The 16,749-nt window shown below is 43.4% G+C and overlaps 1 protein-coding gene across 5 annotated transcripts in view; it reads left to right on the forward strand.

Moving 5' to 3' along the window:
• The window catches only part of MAST4 (microtubule associated serine/threonine kinase family member 4), a 568,618-nt gene that overhangs the window by 402,558 nt on the left and 149,311 nt on the right, over nucleotides 1-16,749 (forward strand). The window contains exon 1 of one of the 5 annotated variants that reach the window (XM_019929935.3): nucleotides 6,250-6,676. The exons of 3 other annotated variants lie outside the window; for them this stretch is intronic. In XM_019929935.3, coding sequence (XP_019785494.2) covers nucleotides 6,585-6,676 — 92 coding nt within the window. In that variant the 5' untranslated portion in view covers nucleotides 6,250-6,584. Of the gene's footprint in view, nucleotides 1-6,249; nucleotides 6,677-16,749 lie in introns of those variants that run through there. One more of the 5 variants, XM_019929936.3, reaches the window with a different exon arrangement.

Below are 16,749 nucleotides of genomic sequence, written 5' to 3' on the forward strand. Positions count from 1 at the left end.
GTGTCTGAGGTTCACTGTTACTCAAAAAGCATTTTGCATTTCATACAAACTAGTTAGACACATATTTACATGTGTCTACGGATACACAGCTACATGTGTGTGGTCTCTTTTCTGAGATTTTGAAATCTGAGGCAGTAGACCTGTCTAACAGGTACAGTGTATATGAATAATGGTATGGGCTCATGAAATTCCAAGAGGAATAGACAGAAAGGGCTTTTTAAAACAGGTAAGGGGTCCGTCTTAAAAATACTTGCTTTCAAGTATCTTTCTAACCCTGAGCAAATTCTTCCTCCCTTTATCCCTTGTCTTCACGTTCATCCTAATGGTGTATTGAGGATTAAAAGATGGAGATACAGCCCCTGCCCTCACGGAGCTCTTACTCTAAGGGGGAGTGATCTGCAAACACACAGATTCTGATATGGTGGGGGAACACTTTTCATGCAGGAGCTCTCAGTTGCAGAGCTCAATAGAGGGATACCTAACCCAGTAGGGGGAAGGAGGCTCATAGGAAGGCTGTCTACAGTAAGTGGCAAGGAAGTGTGGTCTTAAAGCAGTCTCGAAGTTAGCCTTCCTATTTGTCAGATGTTGGCGTTGGTCTCGCAGCATTGCTCTCTGCTCCGTAATTGGATTGCTGAGCTCTGTTGGAGGCCAGTGCTCTGCTTGGTTTATTGATGGCTCTTGCAGACAGCTGATTTTGAACGGAGAGACACACTCTTCTCTGTTTCTCACCCAGGAGTCTCCTTCCTGCAGGATGACCCCCTCCAGCCCTGTAAGTATGACACATTTTCTAGCAGCCTAACTCCTCTCCCAGGGGAGATTAGGCTATGGGGCTTCTCCCAGGACCCTGCTTGAGAGTCAGTGATAGGGTAGACAGAGTGCTAGGGTAATATGCTTACAATCAGTGATTCTGAAACCCTCCCTGGTCCTGTGAGCTGGGCTGCCACCATGCATATCTTTTTCTTTTAAATTAATTTTTATTGGAGTACAGTTGATTTACAATGTTGTGTTAGTTTCTGCTGTACAGCAAAGTGAATCGGTTATACATATACATATATCCACTCTTTTTTAGATTCTATTCCCATATAGGTCATTACAGAGTATTGAGTAGAGTTCCCTGTGCTATACAGTTATCTGTTTTATATATAGCAGTGTGTATATGTCAGTCCCAATCTCTCAGTTTATCCCTCCCTCCCTTTTCCCCCTTGGTAACCATAAGTTTATTTTCTACATCTGGGACTCTATTTCTGTTTTGTAAATAGGTTCATTTGTACCATTTTTTTAGATTCCACATATAGCGATAATCATATATTTGTCTTTCTCTGTTTGACTTCACTCAGTATGACAATCTCTAGGTGCATCCGTTTCACTGCAAATGGCACCATCATATGTTCTAATCTACTTATCTTTTGTACAAATCAAGGAGTCGCTAATTTGGGAGAAAAGTGCTTCATTTCCCATGTCTATCTGTTCTCTCCTCTTTAATTTTGTGAAGTTATTGGTTATTTGCTACATTTTCTGAGCCTCCAATTCTCCTGGGATCCAGGGAACACCTGAGGAAAATATCACATTCTCTTCCCATTCTGGCTCATATTTAGTCTGTCCTTTCCCCTCTCGGACCTTGTCCTTCAACCTGCCCTTGTGGATTATGTACTTCTCTACCTAACCTATCAGGAAAGAGAAATCAGTTTTATTTGGTTTCCTTTGTTTTATCTATTCCCTTTAGAAATCTGAATCTCTCTTGCCCTATGATATTGTTTAAAAATGTTTTTTTAATATGCCCAGCACGATGTAACCCTACTTATTATCCATCTCTTAGCTTTTCAGCATTCAGATCTATCCCTACAAGTTAATTTTCATTGATCTTTTTTTATCTTCCTTCACATTTTAGCAATGTAAGCAAAAAAATTTGCTTAGTAATTCTAGAAGAGCTTTCTAACAACCCGTTCCCATTGATGCAACTTTCTTTACATTTCTAGCCCAGCTTTTAAGCTTTAGTTCTTAAGGTATACAGCGATTACAAGCATTGCTCATTCAGGATGGGCAAGGTGCTCTTCACACTCCTATATGCAAACCTCTCAAGACAGCATTTAGAAGATGACCAAAGTACACTTGTAGGTATGGACAGCCTTGGGGATGTAGTCCCTTCTGGGTACTCTGATGACAAGAGTGGACAGAGATCAAAGTAAATTTATAGCAGAATCCCCAGACCAGGCCATGATCAGAATACATTTTGAAACTCAGTATTAACTCCACTTGCCCTCGTATCTTTTCACTGGACACGGCCTCATGGCAAGCGTGTCAGTGCAGGGAGCTGACAGCTTCCCAGGCCTCATGCTTACACTAGAAGACTTAATCTCCTATAGTGTCTAAGTTCAAGGCGAGGCTCCAGGGATATTAACCTTAATGCTGTTCTGTGTAGGGTGAAGGAAACCCTACTGAATAAGCATGGGTCAGCGGATGGAACATAGACAAGAGAATTCAAGTCAGTGAAAAGAACCTGGAATCTTGTATATGTAGGAGAGGGGTTAACAGTGAAGAATTTGACCCTTCATTAAATACTTACCTCATCTTAAGCTGGCATTTCAGGAGCTTGACAAGCTTATTTTTCAATCTCATTCACCTTTCTCATAAAAACAATGACTGATAATATCAACCTGATTAAATGAATGAGCCTTCTGGATCACAAAACTTGTCCACTGCTGTATAGGCTTAGTTGTGCAATAAGTAGAAAATCTGACTGGATATTTGTATAATGACCTAGATCGGCTGTAGTCTTAAGAATTTCCAATAATCTCAATTCCTTCGTAGTTCCGTAGCCAGAGTTTTACTGCATTTGCAACTAAAATATGCTTTAGTTTCTGCTCATATAATTATTTTGTCTGTAGAAAAATGTCAGCAGTTCTGACAATTTTAATTCTTGTATTTGCTGACTGCATTACCTTCTGAATCATAAGTTCCCAAATCAAGTCAAACAGGTTAGAAGACAAGTTACACTTCAGTGTCACACCTACTCCTACTCTTAAAGAAGTGTGGGAATAGATCAGCCACTTTCACTATATTAACTAATTCATTTCCGGTTCTTCACTCACTTTACCAATTTTTATTTTTCATTTTGGATACAACCCCAATTCTTGAAGCCTTTGAAGTGCAAAAAAACATTAAAGGAAACATTAAATGTTTAAAGGAAACATTAAAGTAGTTTAAAATACTCAGGTCTTTACCCAGTACCTTGAGAATCTGCACGGTGGATTCCCCAAAATGTACAGGGTGGAGAGAGTTATGACATCTGCTGCCCACAGACCAAAATATGTATTATTCAGTCAAGAGAAGAAATTAATGTTTTATCGATTTATCCATTTTATTGCTATCATTTTTATGGGTGTTGCCCACATATGTAGGCTTTTCTGGAGGGACCATGGAGGATATGAGAGTTGGTGGTGCAGAGTTGCCCCAGAGTTCAATCATCCAGAACTTGACTCTCACTCACTGTATCACTGCAGTTTACCTCTCCTCAAACACCCACACAGGAAGTCCTTCCTTGTTGTTTCAGCCTTTTTCATCTTTGCATTTGAAGGTCCTTCCACATGGTAGTTATTTCAGTATTCAAGGACAGCTGTTGCTTGTTCCCTAAATCTTTTCTTTTCCACATTCACCAGAGTTCCTTCAACCCACAGTTTATATAGCACACTTTCAAGTCCCCTTTCACCAGCTTCATTGTTCTGCTCTGAGCAGCCTCTGATATGTAATTATCTGGATACCTAAAGAGTGATCACAAAAATTTTTCCCTGGGCTTATCTTTGGGGATGGGGTAGGGGGTAGGATTCAAAGAGAGTTTCCCCTGGATTTGGTTGTGACATTTCTTAAAGCCATGTTAAGACCCGAAGAATGTTAGCCTAACACTTCTGTTTCCAGTTACAGAATATAGATTAAAATGAATCAATAAGAGAAAGTCTTTAGAGTTTAAAAATATCCTCCTGGGATTCTTAAAAATTCAGGATTCTTTGAGATACTCAATTGACCTGCTAAAACAGATAAATTTCAGGGCATCTTGAAAGAAAGAATAGATACCTGAGCATCTGAAGTATCTCCTTTCAAAAAACATGTCTTGAATGCTTACATAAATCAGGAACTGTCAGCTTGTAGAAGTACAGAGATCAATAAAACATGACTTTAGCCTTGAGGAAGCTCATAGACTAACAGGAAAGGCAGCAGTAAACAGTCAATTGTAATACAGTGTGACCAGCACCCCTGTAGAGGCATCTTCAGAGTGCCATGAAAGTAGAGAGTATGATGTAGGATGCCCTCTGCTCCAGTCTTGCATCTCTCTGCATGGTATTCTCTTAGCTTCTGCATATTGCCAACATTTATGTGCATTGTGCTCTAGACACTGCATGAAGGGCTTTATGTATGTCATCTCATTTATGTGTGTGAACCTCTTAGAGGTTGGTCCTATCATGGACCCCATAAAAACAGGGAAAATGGGCAGACATTAGGTGACTTGCTTAAGGTCACAGTAAGTGTTGGATGCAGAATTCAAACCCAAGACTCTTGCTCTTAAGCAATGCTCTATACTACCTATCTCAGAGAAGGCCTTTATCTAGAGTGGTGGTTCTCAACCAGGAGCAATTCTGCACCCCCAAGGAGCATTTGGCAATGTCTGTAGACATTATTGACGATCACCACTGGCATCTATTGGGGAGTGATCATGGAGGCTGCAATGCACAGGACGGTCCTCCAAACAAAAAATCATCCAGCCTAAAATGTCAACAGTGCAGAGGTTGGGAAGCTCTGCTCTGGAGTATGGTACTATCTTTGTGTCAGCCTCTAAAAAATACTTTTTTGGATATTTAAAAGCATTTTTTTAAGAGAAGACATGGCTTAGTATGGGGCAAAAAATATTGGACCAAGTCCCTAAGTATCTGGTGAAGTGTATTTTGCCATGTAAAATTGAGAAAATATTGTCTTCTTTGTCTGCCTTTGTAGATTTCAAGGATCTGAGGAGGCCCATCAGAAATTCTTAGAGTGCTTGGGGTGAAAATATTTCTGGGGGTCCCCAGGATTAAAGAGCATCTCAAAGTAGACTCCTGTTCTTTGTTTAGCCCCATCCCTTCTCAGCTGACCCCCCCATCCCCTTTCTCCTCACCCTTATCTTTCTATAAGCAAGTTTGTTCCCAGTATTTACTGATTGAACTAAACCATTTTTAAAACGTTATTTTTGATTAAACATTTTTTTAAAATTTATTATCTCTTGACATATTACACCAGATTAAAGTAGCTAATTTAAATTCTAGTGTTTTCTTTATATACTTAATCATAAGCATTGGTGGGTTTGGGGAGTTATTGGAATCCTGTGGTTTTCTTCAAAATGAATAACTGTAACATTGGTTCAACCTCCCCTTCATTCCTTCCTTTCAAAGTCTTAACACTCATGGCAGGAAAATGATTCTAGCATTGGTTAACTAAGTGCCAGGTCGTATCTTCACAGGTAGTGGTTGACCAGTCCCTAGATAGGGTGAAGCCAGACAGGTGTGCGCTGTAGCAATTCATCAAATGGATGTAAACTCAAAAATAAAGTTTACTGAGGTTTTAGGTGAGTGTGGCATTCCCTCGGCGTGCTTTTCCTACACGACAAACAGCGTCCCTCGGCAGAGCCATTACTGACTTTCTTGGAGTGTTTTCCTGGTGATCCAGTCTTCAGTGAATCACGCATCAGCCTCCAGGTGTGCGCTGTGCACTCCACCGGGTTCCGGATCGCGCTGGGTTTAATTTCTTTGGAGGGACCGATCCACCAGGGGCTCCGCGCTGGGGGCGCGGCGGCGGGAGATGCTAGGGTGTCCCAGTCCTCCTGGGCTCACGCACCGGTCCCGTCTGCTCCCTTTCCCATGAGGCCCCGCTCCTATGGGGAGTGTCTGCGGTGGGGACCGGTCCCGCCGCCTGGCCCCTTCCCGCTGAGGCTGCACAAAGGTGTCCGGCTGGAGTCCGCCAACAGGCCAGCTTTCTATAAGTGCTTTTAAGTTTCCGTTTATCGAGGAGGGGCGAAGAAGAGGAGCTTTTTCCATTTACATTCCTTTCCTTGTATGTAGATACCGAGAGGAAGCTCAGCACTGGGCATGTTCGGATGTTGAATGGTTTTGCTGATAAGCGCCAGCCTCCCGGAACCAAAGACTTAAACTAGTCCTCTCCCCTGCCCATCCCCACCCCCCCGCAGGAGCTGCAAATGGTATCTGCCAAACAGATGACAAAGTACCTTGGACTGAATCACACACAGACAACATTTTGAGCCGAACGCACGGCCCAACTCTTGTAATTACTGTTTATAGCTGGCCAAGGCTGACCAGGAGAGGGCAAACCCAGGAGGAAACAAGTTTCCTGAACCTTGGAGAAATAGCTGTGTGTTGATTAAAGGCTAGGACGGGTACTTCTCACTCACGCTCCAAGTTGTTCTTGAGATCACAGTTCGCAGCACGTTTCCTCTGGAGGCAGTGAGTAGATAATTGGGATCTTTTTTGTCTTTTTTTTTCCCCCTTCTCCCTCCGTTTTGGTCTTATGGCCTTGAACCTACAGTGAATTGAAGCGAGAAAGAAATGGATATGTCTGACCCAAATTTTTGGACTGTGCTCTCAAACTTTACTATGCCTCATTTGAGGAGTGGGAACAGGCTTCGGCGAACACAAAGGTAAAAAACTTGGGGGTCCTTTTAGCCTGGAGAGGGAATGAATGCTTTGGCTTAGGAGGCTGCCCGGCTGCCTGGGCCCCCTTAGCAACTGGGGTTTTGTTGATTGGGTTACAGTTTGAAAAGTTTATACTCTGCTGGGGGGCCCTGGTTCAGGTGTTGCCTCCTCTGTGGTTTTCCTGGGTCACGCTGATGAATGTGCTTTTCGGAGTTCTTCAGAAATGTGGAGAGTCAGACCTCGAGTTGTGAGTGGTGGGGAGAGAAGGGAAGGGGGAGGAGATACTTTTTCCCTCTCTTTGATCTGATCATTTATCCGTTTCATTCACTCAGGCGGTGGAGCTTCTGTTACTCTGTGTAGAGCCTTTCAGATGCTTCCCTCTATGAAATATTTAACCTTTATACGATGCAAATGTACGATTCAAAGATAGCTCAAGCTTGTCTGTTTCATATTGTCTGCTTAAAGAGAAACGTCTGCATAACTTTGCATTTTTAAAAATTGATTTGCTGACATTTATTTCTAAAAGTAGACTGGCCTTTTCATTTTGTAACATGTATTTGTTAGAACAGGTGAAAAGAAGAAAGATTTTAAAATCAAGGTGAAGCTCATGCCACAAGTGAAAGACAGTTGAGTTAGTTGCTGACACTTGGGTGAGAGAAAATGATTTTAAAGCAGGTGTTTCTTCTCTCTCCACATTTGTGTCCAGCACAGACAGGTGGCATGATTTTGGTTTTAGAGGGGCACACCCTTTGAGTTGTGTAAATATAGATTCTTTGTTTTTCTTCAAAACTCGCCCTGAACATACACGTGAACATGCACGAGGGCAAAGGTGCATGCAGTCAAATAAACAGGATGCTTGGCTATCAGATTGGTAGAGTCATCTCTATGTTCCAGTGTTTAAAGAACACAGGAAGATGGTTCATTCTGTTTGGTTATACCAGTAACTTTTTGTAGCATAAGTGCAAATACATAATACTTTGGAAAACTTAGTAGTGTTTGCATTTGACATTTCTCATGGTATTTCTTAATTTTCAGAAGCGTCCTGGAATACCCTGACACATGCTGTTTATACATACACAAACAAACGTGTGTGTGTGTTTGTGTGTATGTGTCTCAGAGAGAGAGAGAGAGAGAGAGCATGATTGCGTCGATTTTTAAGTTATACTTACCTTTTAATGCAACTTGAACAATATTAGTCCCACTAAACCATATGATTCTAAAGTTGTGTCTTTTAAATAAGGTGGCTGTGCTTTTCTGCTATAATGTTCAGAGACACTCTTTTGGTATTGGTCATTTTTTAACAGGCTGTGTCATCCGTGCACCAAACCCCCCAAACAACGAATCAGTTGAAGAGATACTTACTGTTCCTGAACCAGGTCCCTACTCCTCATGGCAGTAAATCCTATAACTTCTTTGTCAGGAGCCCTTAAATATGTCTGAGTGACGTAGCCCTGGCGGTGATGCAGCTGCTACTCTCACCTAGAACCACTTCTTGGGAAGATAAGTCTGCTCTGGCATCACACCCATGTGTCTGAAACCGAAAAGCATCTGGAATCTTTCTTCCCCGCACCTACCTGTTTGATACTATTATTGAGTCAAATCCATAAAAAATTCTCAGGCTGGTCTGACCATGGCCTTTGGACAGTATCTATCCAGCCCAGAGCACTCCATTTTAGACAGCTCACACTGGCAAAGAGCCTAGGTTCTGAAGGAACTTGGATTCCTCCCAACCAAATGAGGGTGTGGGAGGGCTGTGTCCATTCCCCAAGTCATGGGCCCGTATCTTCAGTTTAGTGATACAGAGAGGGAGGTGGAATTTCTTCCCTCCCGTCTCAGAGTAGAGGTTGTCACAGCCTGTTTGTTATTTGGGATTTCCTAGATTCATGGAGTTTGGAAATATATATCCTGAAGATCATCTCTAGATACATCTACTTACAGGTCTCACAGGGCTGGAACTGCCTTCTGTGTATTAGGTAGCTTCAGGAAGGTGACGGGCAGGTGTCCCTCTCTCCGGGTCAGTGTACGTGGCCATTGCTTTCTCTTATTATACGGTGATCAGTTCTGGCTCTGCGTCCTTTCGTAAGGACATGAAGTGTACGCTTATAGTGTGACTCTTCCCCTTCTGTGACCTCCCTTAACTGCTCTACATCCTTTTCCTCCTCTAAGTGCCACGTTAACCCTGTTTCTTACAGCACTGATCAGTTTCCCTAAATCTGCCCTTTTAAAAGGACCTCTCCTTTCCCAAGTAGCCCAATCCTTTTGCCAGCTTCCCTGAGGCTGTGCCCACTGTCCAGGTGAGAGTGCCCTGCCCTCATCCTCAGCTGGACGTGCCTGGGCCCTTGGAACAGCTCTCCTGCCCAAGCCTGGCTGCTTCTCTGCACATTTGCTGACTTTGTTCGACAGATCATTCATTTTGCATATTTTATCCCAGCTACTTGTTCTGATTACACTGTAATCCAGAGGACTTCATCATAACCTTTTCTTTATATCAGCTTCTTGCGTCTATCAAAGAGTCAAATCCAGCTTTGAGCCTGTGAATGAGCATCTTGGAGCTCCTAGGGATGGGATGTTTGGTACCACTTAGACAAAAGAGAGGCTGAATGGTTTCAGACTCTTCCCTTAAATCTGTATCATGGTAGAAATTGCCAACACAGAGGACTTTGGGGTTTTGCTGCATCGCATCTGCCTTGCCAGTTCAGCGTGGCTCTGGTTTTTTGGTTTGCCCTCTCATGGGAACACTTTTAAGGTTTCTCTTCCACCTCAAAGCCCTGCATGGGCCCATAACTCCCTGAGTTCTTGGGGAAAGGCACCTACAGACTGACTCTCAGGCCTAGACTCTTGAACAGGTCCTGATGCACCGAAAGCCTGGCTGACTTGTGCTGCGTCCCAACGATGATCACGTTGTTCCCTTCCTTCCTTTTTGCTTGGACTGCGGCAGACGCTGGGTTGTCTGGAGGCACACTGACTTTGTCCGATGTTCTGCTGTAAAGCTCACATTTCCATTGGTAATGGTTCCTTTTTTACGATGGGCTTGGCCTACCTCTCCCCCTCCTTCATTTCCTCAAGGTAGTCTCAATACAGCCATTCACCTGCTGCTCTGAGGGACAAACATCTAGGCTGAATGAACAGGGTATTTAAACGAAAATGTGTTGTTTTAAACTGAAGTAAGAATCGCATGTTTTAGAGGCTGTGAGTTTCATAGACCTGCGGATTCTCCGTTCACTTCAGGATCCCCTTGCAAGACAGGATGGGAATTAGTTTGCCTGCTTTTTGTTACTATTTGTTTGTAACATCTTTTCCTTTCTCGTTGGATGAAAAATTTCGAGGCAGAAGGGATCAGACTTCTCTTTGACTTCTGTCTCCTCTATGTCTCACTGTGAAGAAAGGACTACCATTGATTTAGAAATGTTGCTGCTTAGTTCTGAAGTGCGCTTTTAGTTTCGTTGAAGCCTAGAGACTCTAGAAGATGCTTGATTTTTAACCTCAGTGGTCAGAAATCTGTCATGTTTTCTTTGGGCTTAAGTGATAATGTCCAAACCTCAGTGACACCTAAGTCAGTACAATCCTACCCAGGCCATTGGGTAGTTTGTGACTCAGTTCATCACTTTGAGAAAGGTTCCAGATGTATTTTTCTGAGAACCTTGGGATAAAAGGTTATTTTGGTTTTGCTTTGTTTTTTGCTAAATTCACATTACTCAGCAGTTACAATGAACAGCAGGTACATTCAGGGATCCTTAACTGCTGTAGTTGTCAGAAGGCATTGAATTTTTATGCACACTGCATCTTCTCTTCAGAAACATCTGTAGTGTTTGGTGAGTTTTTCTTTTGTTTTGAGCATGAATATATGTCTTTAAAAAGCACGGAATATGCTTCTCTCCTGCCTTGGCATGTTAGATATTGGTTAACCCGTGCTTACCCCTTTTACAGAAAGCCCAGTTAAATCCACGTTTATTGAGCATCTGTTGTTTGCCTGGGCACTGTTACCCAAAGCTGAAAGCCATAGGCATGCCTTCAGTGAAGACATGCAGATGAATCATTGCAAACCAGGGCAATCAAGAAGTATTTACCAGGTACAAAGGAGCCGGGAGATGCACCAGATAGAAAACCTTGGGGAGGTTTTGAAGGGTACATTGGTATTTATCAGACAGGAAGACAAGGCCTTCCCAGGAAGCGAAAGAAATGGTGTGTACGAAGGCATGGAGGCCTTGGCAACAGCAGAGTTCAAGGGATTATACATAGCTCAGTATTGCTGGAGCATAAAGAACCAGAAGCATAACTCGGTCCTGCTGAAGCATAAAGTTTAAAGAGGCTACATAATAGAGCACAATGGTTAAGAGGGTTGATCTGAAGCCAGTGTACCTGAGTTCGAATCTTAACTCTGTGATATTGTATACTGAGTAAGTTACCTTCTTTGGACTTCAGTTGCTCTGTCTATAAAGTAGGGACAAGTAAATTACTTGTCTCATAGGATTGGTATAAAGATTAAAATATGTTCATATGTATAAAATGCTTAATGCAATGACTCACATCGAAAAGCCTTAATGAACTCCAACTATTAATACGGTTACTGTCATTACAACAAGGGGATGAGTAGTGGATAATGACTGAGGAGGAGCGTTGAGATACTTGGTATTTGTGGGAGCTTGGCCTTTATCCAGTGGGAGAGAGACATGTCTAGCAGCACTTGGGGAGTTTAGGTCTGAGAAGAGAGGGTGGGACCTCGAAACCAATGAATAAGTTATTGCGGTAGCCTTTCTAAAGGGTTTTGCAGGCCTGAGCAAAGAATGTGGTGAGATTACGCCTTGAGAGATATTAAGGATATAAAATTGGGAGAAGGTGATGAGCTATTGGCTCTGAGGGATGAAGAAAGATACCACAATGGCCCTGGGGGTTTTTACTTCGGGAACCAGGGAAATGGAGAATCACCTGTACATATAAGACACAAGTACTTGTACTCGCCCCTTGTGTCCCCAGAGGCTCCTTCATCCACATTTATTGAGCACCTGTTGTGTGCTGAGTACCGTGGAGCTTCCATTCCTTCATTCAGCTGGTACAGCACCAGCGTCCTGTGCTGGGCCGGGGATATAGAGGTAAACCAGACAGAATGCTTGGGCCTCACAAATAAACCAACATCTAAATAAGTCAAGTGGTGGTCACTGTGTTCTGAAGGCTGTAAGCAAGAGCTGAGAAGAGAGAGTGACAGTGCGGGGACTACTTTAGATCGTGTGGTCGGGGAAGGTCTTTGAAGAGGTAATATTCAAGAGATCTAAAGGATGAGAAAGAGCCGTCGGCGGGAAGACTTTGGGAGCAGGCATCTGGGAACAGCCAAGGCTCTGCGGCAAGAAAGAGCGAGCCTCAAGGCAGGCGGTTGGATGGTAGGTCCAGGGCACTCAAGGAGGCTGGACCAGAGATAAGAGGCTTGGGAGTCCTCATTAGGACCATGAGAAATATGTTAGATTAATCTGTGGGAGAGGTAAAGATGCCCCATTTAAGGAGTGGGCAGAGATGCAGATAGGAACTGGAAGGGAGACGTGGAGCAGAGTCCCGTAAGAGGGAAGGAAGCTGGCAGAGTGTTCTCACAGAGATCCCGACAGAATGATCAACTACCGCTCCACGGAGATGAACCGTGGTGTGCGTTGTGTCTGACGACTGGGGAGTCCTGGTGACTTCAGCGTGAACCCCGGCAGCAGAGGGGTGGGCTAAGGGCGGCGGGAGGAGCCAGGAAAGCAGGAGTGAAGTAAGCGAGGCATTGGAGACCATGGGTGGCACCCCTCCCTCTGTGGGTAGCTAAGCACAGCAGCCACACATCCTTGTGTACCAGCTTCTGCACATTCGCAGCTGGCCCGTCAGCCCTCCTCCCTGAATCATATCCCCTTACTCAGTGTTGCTCACTTTATTGTCCGCTTCATCACCCAGACAGGCAATGACAGCTTCCTTTCCCCTCCCCTCTGGAAGCTCAAGTTCTTTCCCCAGTCTCCTGAGTATCTGCTTTCTGACATGTTTACAGTTGGAGCTGCTCTGCTGAGGGTCTCTAGCCCCTACCTGCCCCTTCGTTGACTCTGCCTGAGCCTGAATCTGAGGCTAGTACAGATGGAGGGAGGGTACGCTGTCCGCCCCGCCCCTCAAGCCTATTCCACAAGTGGCTGAAACCTGGCGCTCACATCCATGCTCTCATCCTCTCTACACCTGACCTGCAGGCTCTGCCCCTCCCCGAGTCTTTGAACCCGTTTTCCTCCCACTCCTTGCTTTGCCCAGGCCTGTTTCGTAACTGCTTCCTTTCATCTTTCTGTCTTCATGCTCTGGACTGCATTTTCCGCAGGTGGGACAGGCCTGCCCATCACTGCGGGGCTCGCCCTTCTGTCCTCTCCTCTTGTCATCCTCCCATCTTGTCTCTAGTTAGCTCTGACATCGGCACTGGTGCCTAAGGCTCTCACTCCTGCACCCCTCCCCCAGCCTAATAAGGGAGACCCCTGAGGGAGAGGAGAACGTGGAGACCCCAGGTTAGGAGCTCCCAGCAGCTCTCTGAGTGACTTGTGTGCAGAGCCTGGCTGCCCCACACCGGAGCAGCGTGTTCTCCGGGTCTTCAGGCTGGCCAGACACAAAGGATGTGAGCCGGAATATGCACATCTCAGAAATATTGCTTCAAGCTTCTAGTGGGAGGTTTACAACAGGAGATGACAGATCATTTGTTTTGCCCCTGAATTTGTAGGTCTTTTGTGAGGGGAGAGAGAAGCAGAAAGAGGGAGGAGGAAAGGAATGAGAGAGAAAAATGTGTGAGACCTTAAAAAGTAGATTTCAAAAGAAGTCCATTAAAAACCAAGCTTTAGAATGGGGAGCATATGCTCCCTGGGGACGCATGGGCTGTTCGTTGCTCTACCTGGTCCACACTGGAAGGGGTATATGTGTGTCAGTAAGTTCACAGTGAGGGGGGTGAACGTTATATGTTTTTATGGCTCTGTTTGCTTCTCTTTACGCATGTATCCTGTTATCAGAAGCCCAAGTGATACTTTTAAAATAGGGGAATCGTAAGCCTCAAGATAGAGACCATCCATCTGCCTTCTGGGCTAAAAACTGACAGTCGCTGGGGTTGAGAAATCTCCCCTGTGTGGAGACAGCTCATGGAGGAGAAGGCTTGGGGTAGGGCTTTATTCGGAAGACTTTGGGAGAGTCCTCCTTGTGTAGGTTGAGATGGAAATAGGCTGGTTTCTCAGGGAGCTCAGGACTAGAGGCTCTGAACCCCTGTCTCACTCTCCAGCACACCCAGCTCTCAGTGTGAGTAAGCCCGCACAAAGCTATTTTTAATCTGAGCTGTCTTCACTACGTGTAACCTAGTCATTTGGGAGTGACATCACGGTAACTGAGTAATCCCTTTGAAAGTGAATAGGAGATCCAAGATAATAAAATGGTCCTGGGGCTACCTGGATGAAAGTAGGCACAGGGTGTGTGTAAAACTATTTATTAAAAGCAAAGTCAACCTCTGTTGGTAGAAGCCTTGGATATCGATTGAGCAGCACACTTGGTTTTTGTGACCTGTGGCACATTTTGTAACTAGAGGAATATCTCTAAATAAAAAGTTCATGTGGTTATTAATACTTGTTCTGATACTTTATTTTCTGTCCTCTATCTTGGTAGTTAGGAAAGTTCCCTTGTGAACTTGGCTTTAAATTCTGAAAATATTGACCTTAAATCTTATTAATAGCATGAGAAGACCAGTGGGAGTTTTAGCTACACTAATCGTTATTGGATATGTTTGTTAGAGAGGTAATTATAGCAATATCAAACTGAAACATCATGTTGTTTTGTTTTAAAGAAAAAAGACCCAAGCAGAGGATTTAGGCTTTGATCAGCATTTGAAGGTAAAGTAGATTGGTAAGAAGAATAGACAGTCATTAATGTTTATCTTATCTTAAGCTCCTCCATCACTTGCTTTATTATAGAACCTGGGGACTTTCTACAATCTGCTGACTTTGGAATTTACATTTATCAGTGATTCTGATTTTGTTACAGTTTGGGGTTTCTTGGGAAACTAATTGCAGGCAAAATCCATATATATCTCTCTCTATATATATATCTCTATCTATCTATCTATCTATATATATATGGAGCTCCATGTCTTTGGAAACTTTCTAACCTGACATGGAAATTCATATAGGAGATAGCTTTTGGAGATAATGTTTTAGGTTCTGAGTGAATCATCTGGGTGGAGGGAATGAGGAACGGGTGAAACTTGGTGAAGTCTCCTAGGGTAGTAGAATCAGAAAGGGAGGAAAACTGATGGATCCACCAGGCCCATTTTGCCCTGTGAGTGTTTGCTGAAGCTGTTCTTGCCGTGCTTTATTCTGTCTAATTTTAAACATTACACTGCATGTGATGTCTCAGGACCCTGACTTGGACCTTACGACATCTCTCTTGAGAGTCACTATTACATCATCTAGCCACTGCCAGATTTCTTAACCACTAGATCTGAAGAATATCACTGAACCTGTGGCTTGCGTAAAAATCACCGATGTCCCTTTAACATTCCTATCTTTTAAAGTGCTATATGATGGGTATCTTTTAATTAGAAATTATAGTTATTAAATGTTTTACTTTTACAGGTAGATGAAGGGGTTAAGGGGAAAAAGTATGTTTGTCACGGGAAAAGCTGCTAGCTGAATAAAGCACTCTAGGAAATACGGTAAATGAAACCTTTGTCACTGTAAAACAATGGCCATTAAGTGACTATTATGTAATGTTATTTCTTAAGTCTGATCTGGAGTGGCTTGTTGATCTTGGAACTTGAGATATAACTCCTGTACAAATATTACTTTCACTTGGCTAATGTCAAGATTTCTGATACAAAAATTGAAGACTTTTCCCAGTAGATTACCTACGTCAGACACTGAGCATTGGAGATATAGAAGCCACGTCAGATAGTTTATTTTTCTAGGTAAAGGTTAATTTTATCCTCTTGGTATTCTGCATTCTAGACCCACGTATATAAACACAGATTACTTGCGAATCCAAAAAATAGTTCACTGTAAAATTAGCCTACCCTTGCTTAACTGCTCCAAAGGGCAGACAGGTGGCAAGACAGCTGATAGGCACACTCACCTGACTTGGCAGGTTGAATGGATGACTGTGAATTTGCATTTTCCATAAACGATAGGTCCCCAAGCAAAGGAATTTTTAATTTTTGATTCAAATGGCCATGGTGGGACAGGTAGAGTATGGGATAGTTCAGGGGTGCTTTAGGTCATAGTTGTTGATGAGGATTCTGCAAAATGAGCCAGTATGTTTACAAATTATAATTTCCTGTATGTTTTAGGATTTGATATCTGGGGTTAGATGTTTGGACCACAGAATTAATAAGGAATAAAAGTTACCTCATTTTTACTATATGACCTGTGAACTTTGTATGTACTGTTCTTTCTCAATAGATGACTCCTGTCAATTTTAGATAAGTTAGCCATGGAAAACTAGGATTTTTTTTTTTTTTTTTTTTTTTTTTTGCGGTACGCGGGCCTCTCACTGTTGTGGCCTCTCCCATTGCGGAGCACAGGCTCCGGACGCGCAGGCTCAGTGGCCATGGCTCACGGGCCCAACCGCTCCGCGGCATGTGGGATCTTCCCGGACCGCTGCATGAACCCATGTCCCCTGCATCGGCAGACGGACTCTCAACCACTGCACCACCAGGGAAGCCCGAAAGCTAGGATTTTTAAGGTGAAAAATCAATAGTGGTTTCTATAAGCCTCCTTAACATAGGAATCCAGGCTCAAGATCAGAGCTCTGCTTCCTTCAGTGCAGTTCTTGGATCTTAGTGATTTTGATGTCATTTTTACCAGCATCGCTACTGCCAAGATGCCCTCTTGGCAGGCAGACTTCAGTTTTCTCTGAAATTGTTATTGATTACTTATCATTTGATGGCTTCTTTAAAAAAACAAAACAACTCTTTAAACAAGAGAAATTGTGGTTTATTTTACCTTCTGAGACTTAACCTTAAAATTATTCTACCTTTTTATGTAAGACCTAGGGTGATCTTGGGATCAAAAGGTACAAATACTTGCACTGGTTAGATATTAATATGATGCAACTTTCT

Source organism: Tursiops truncatus, chromosome 3 (genome assembly GCF_011762595.2).
Source record: "Tursiops truncatus isolate mTurTru1 chromosome 3, mTurTru1.mat.Y, whole genome shotgun sequence".
NCBI lineage: Eukaryota > Metazoa > Chordata > Mammalia > Artiodactyla > Delphinidae > Tursiops > Tursiops truncatus.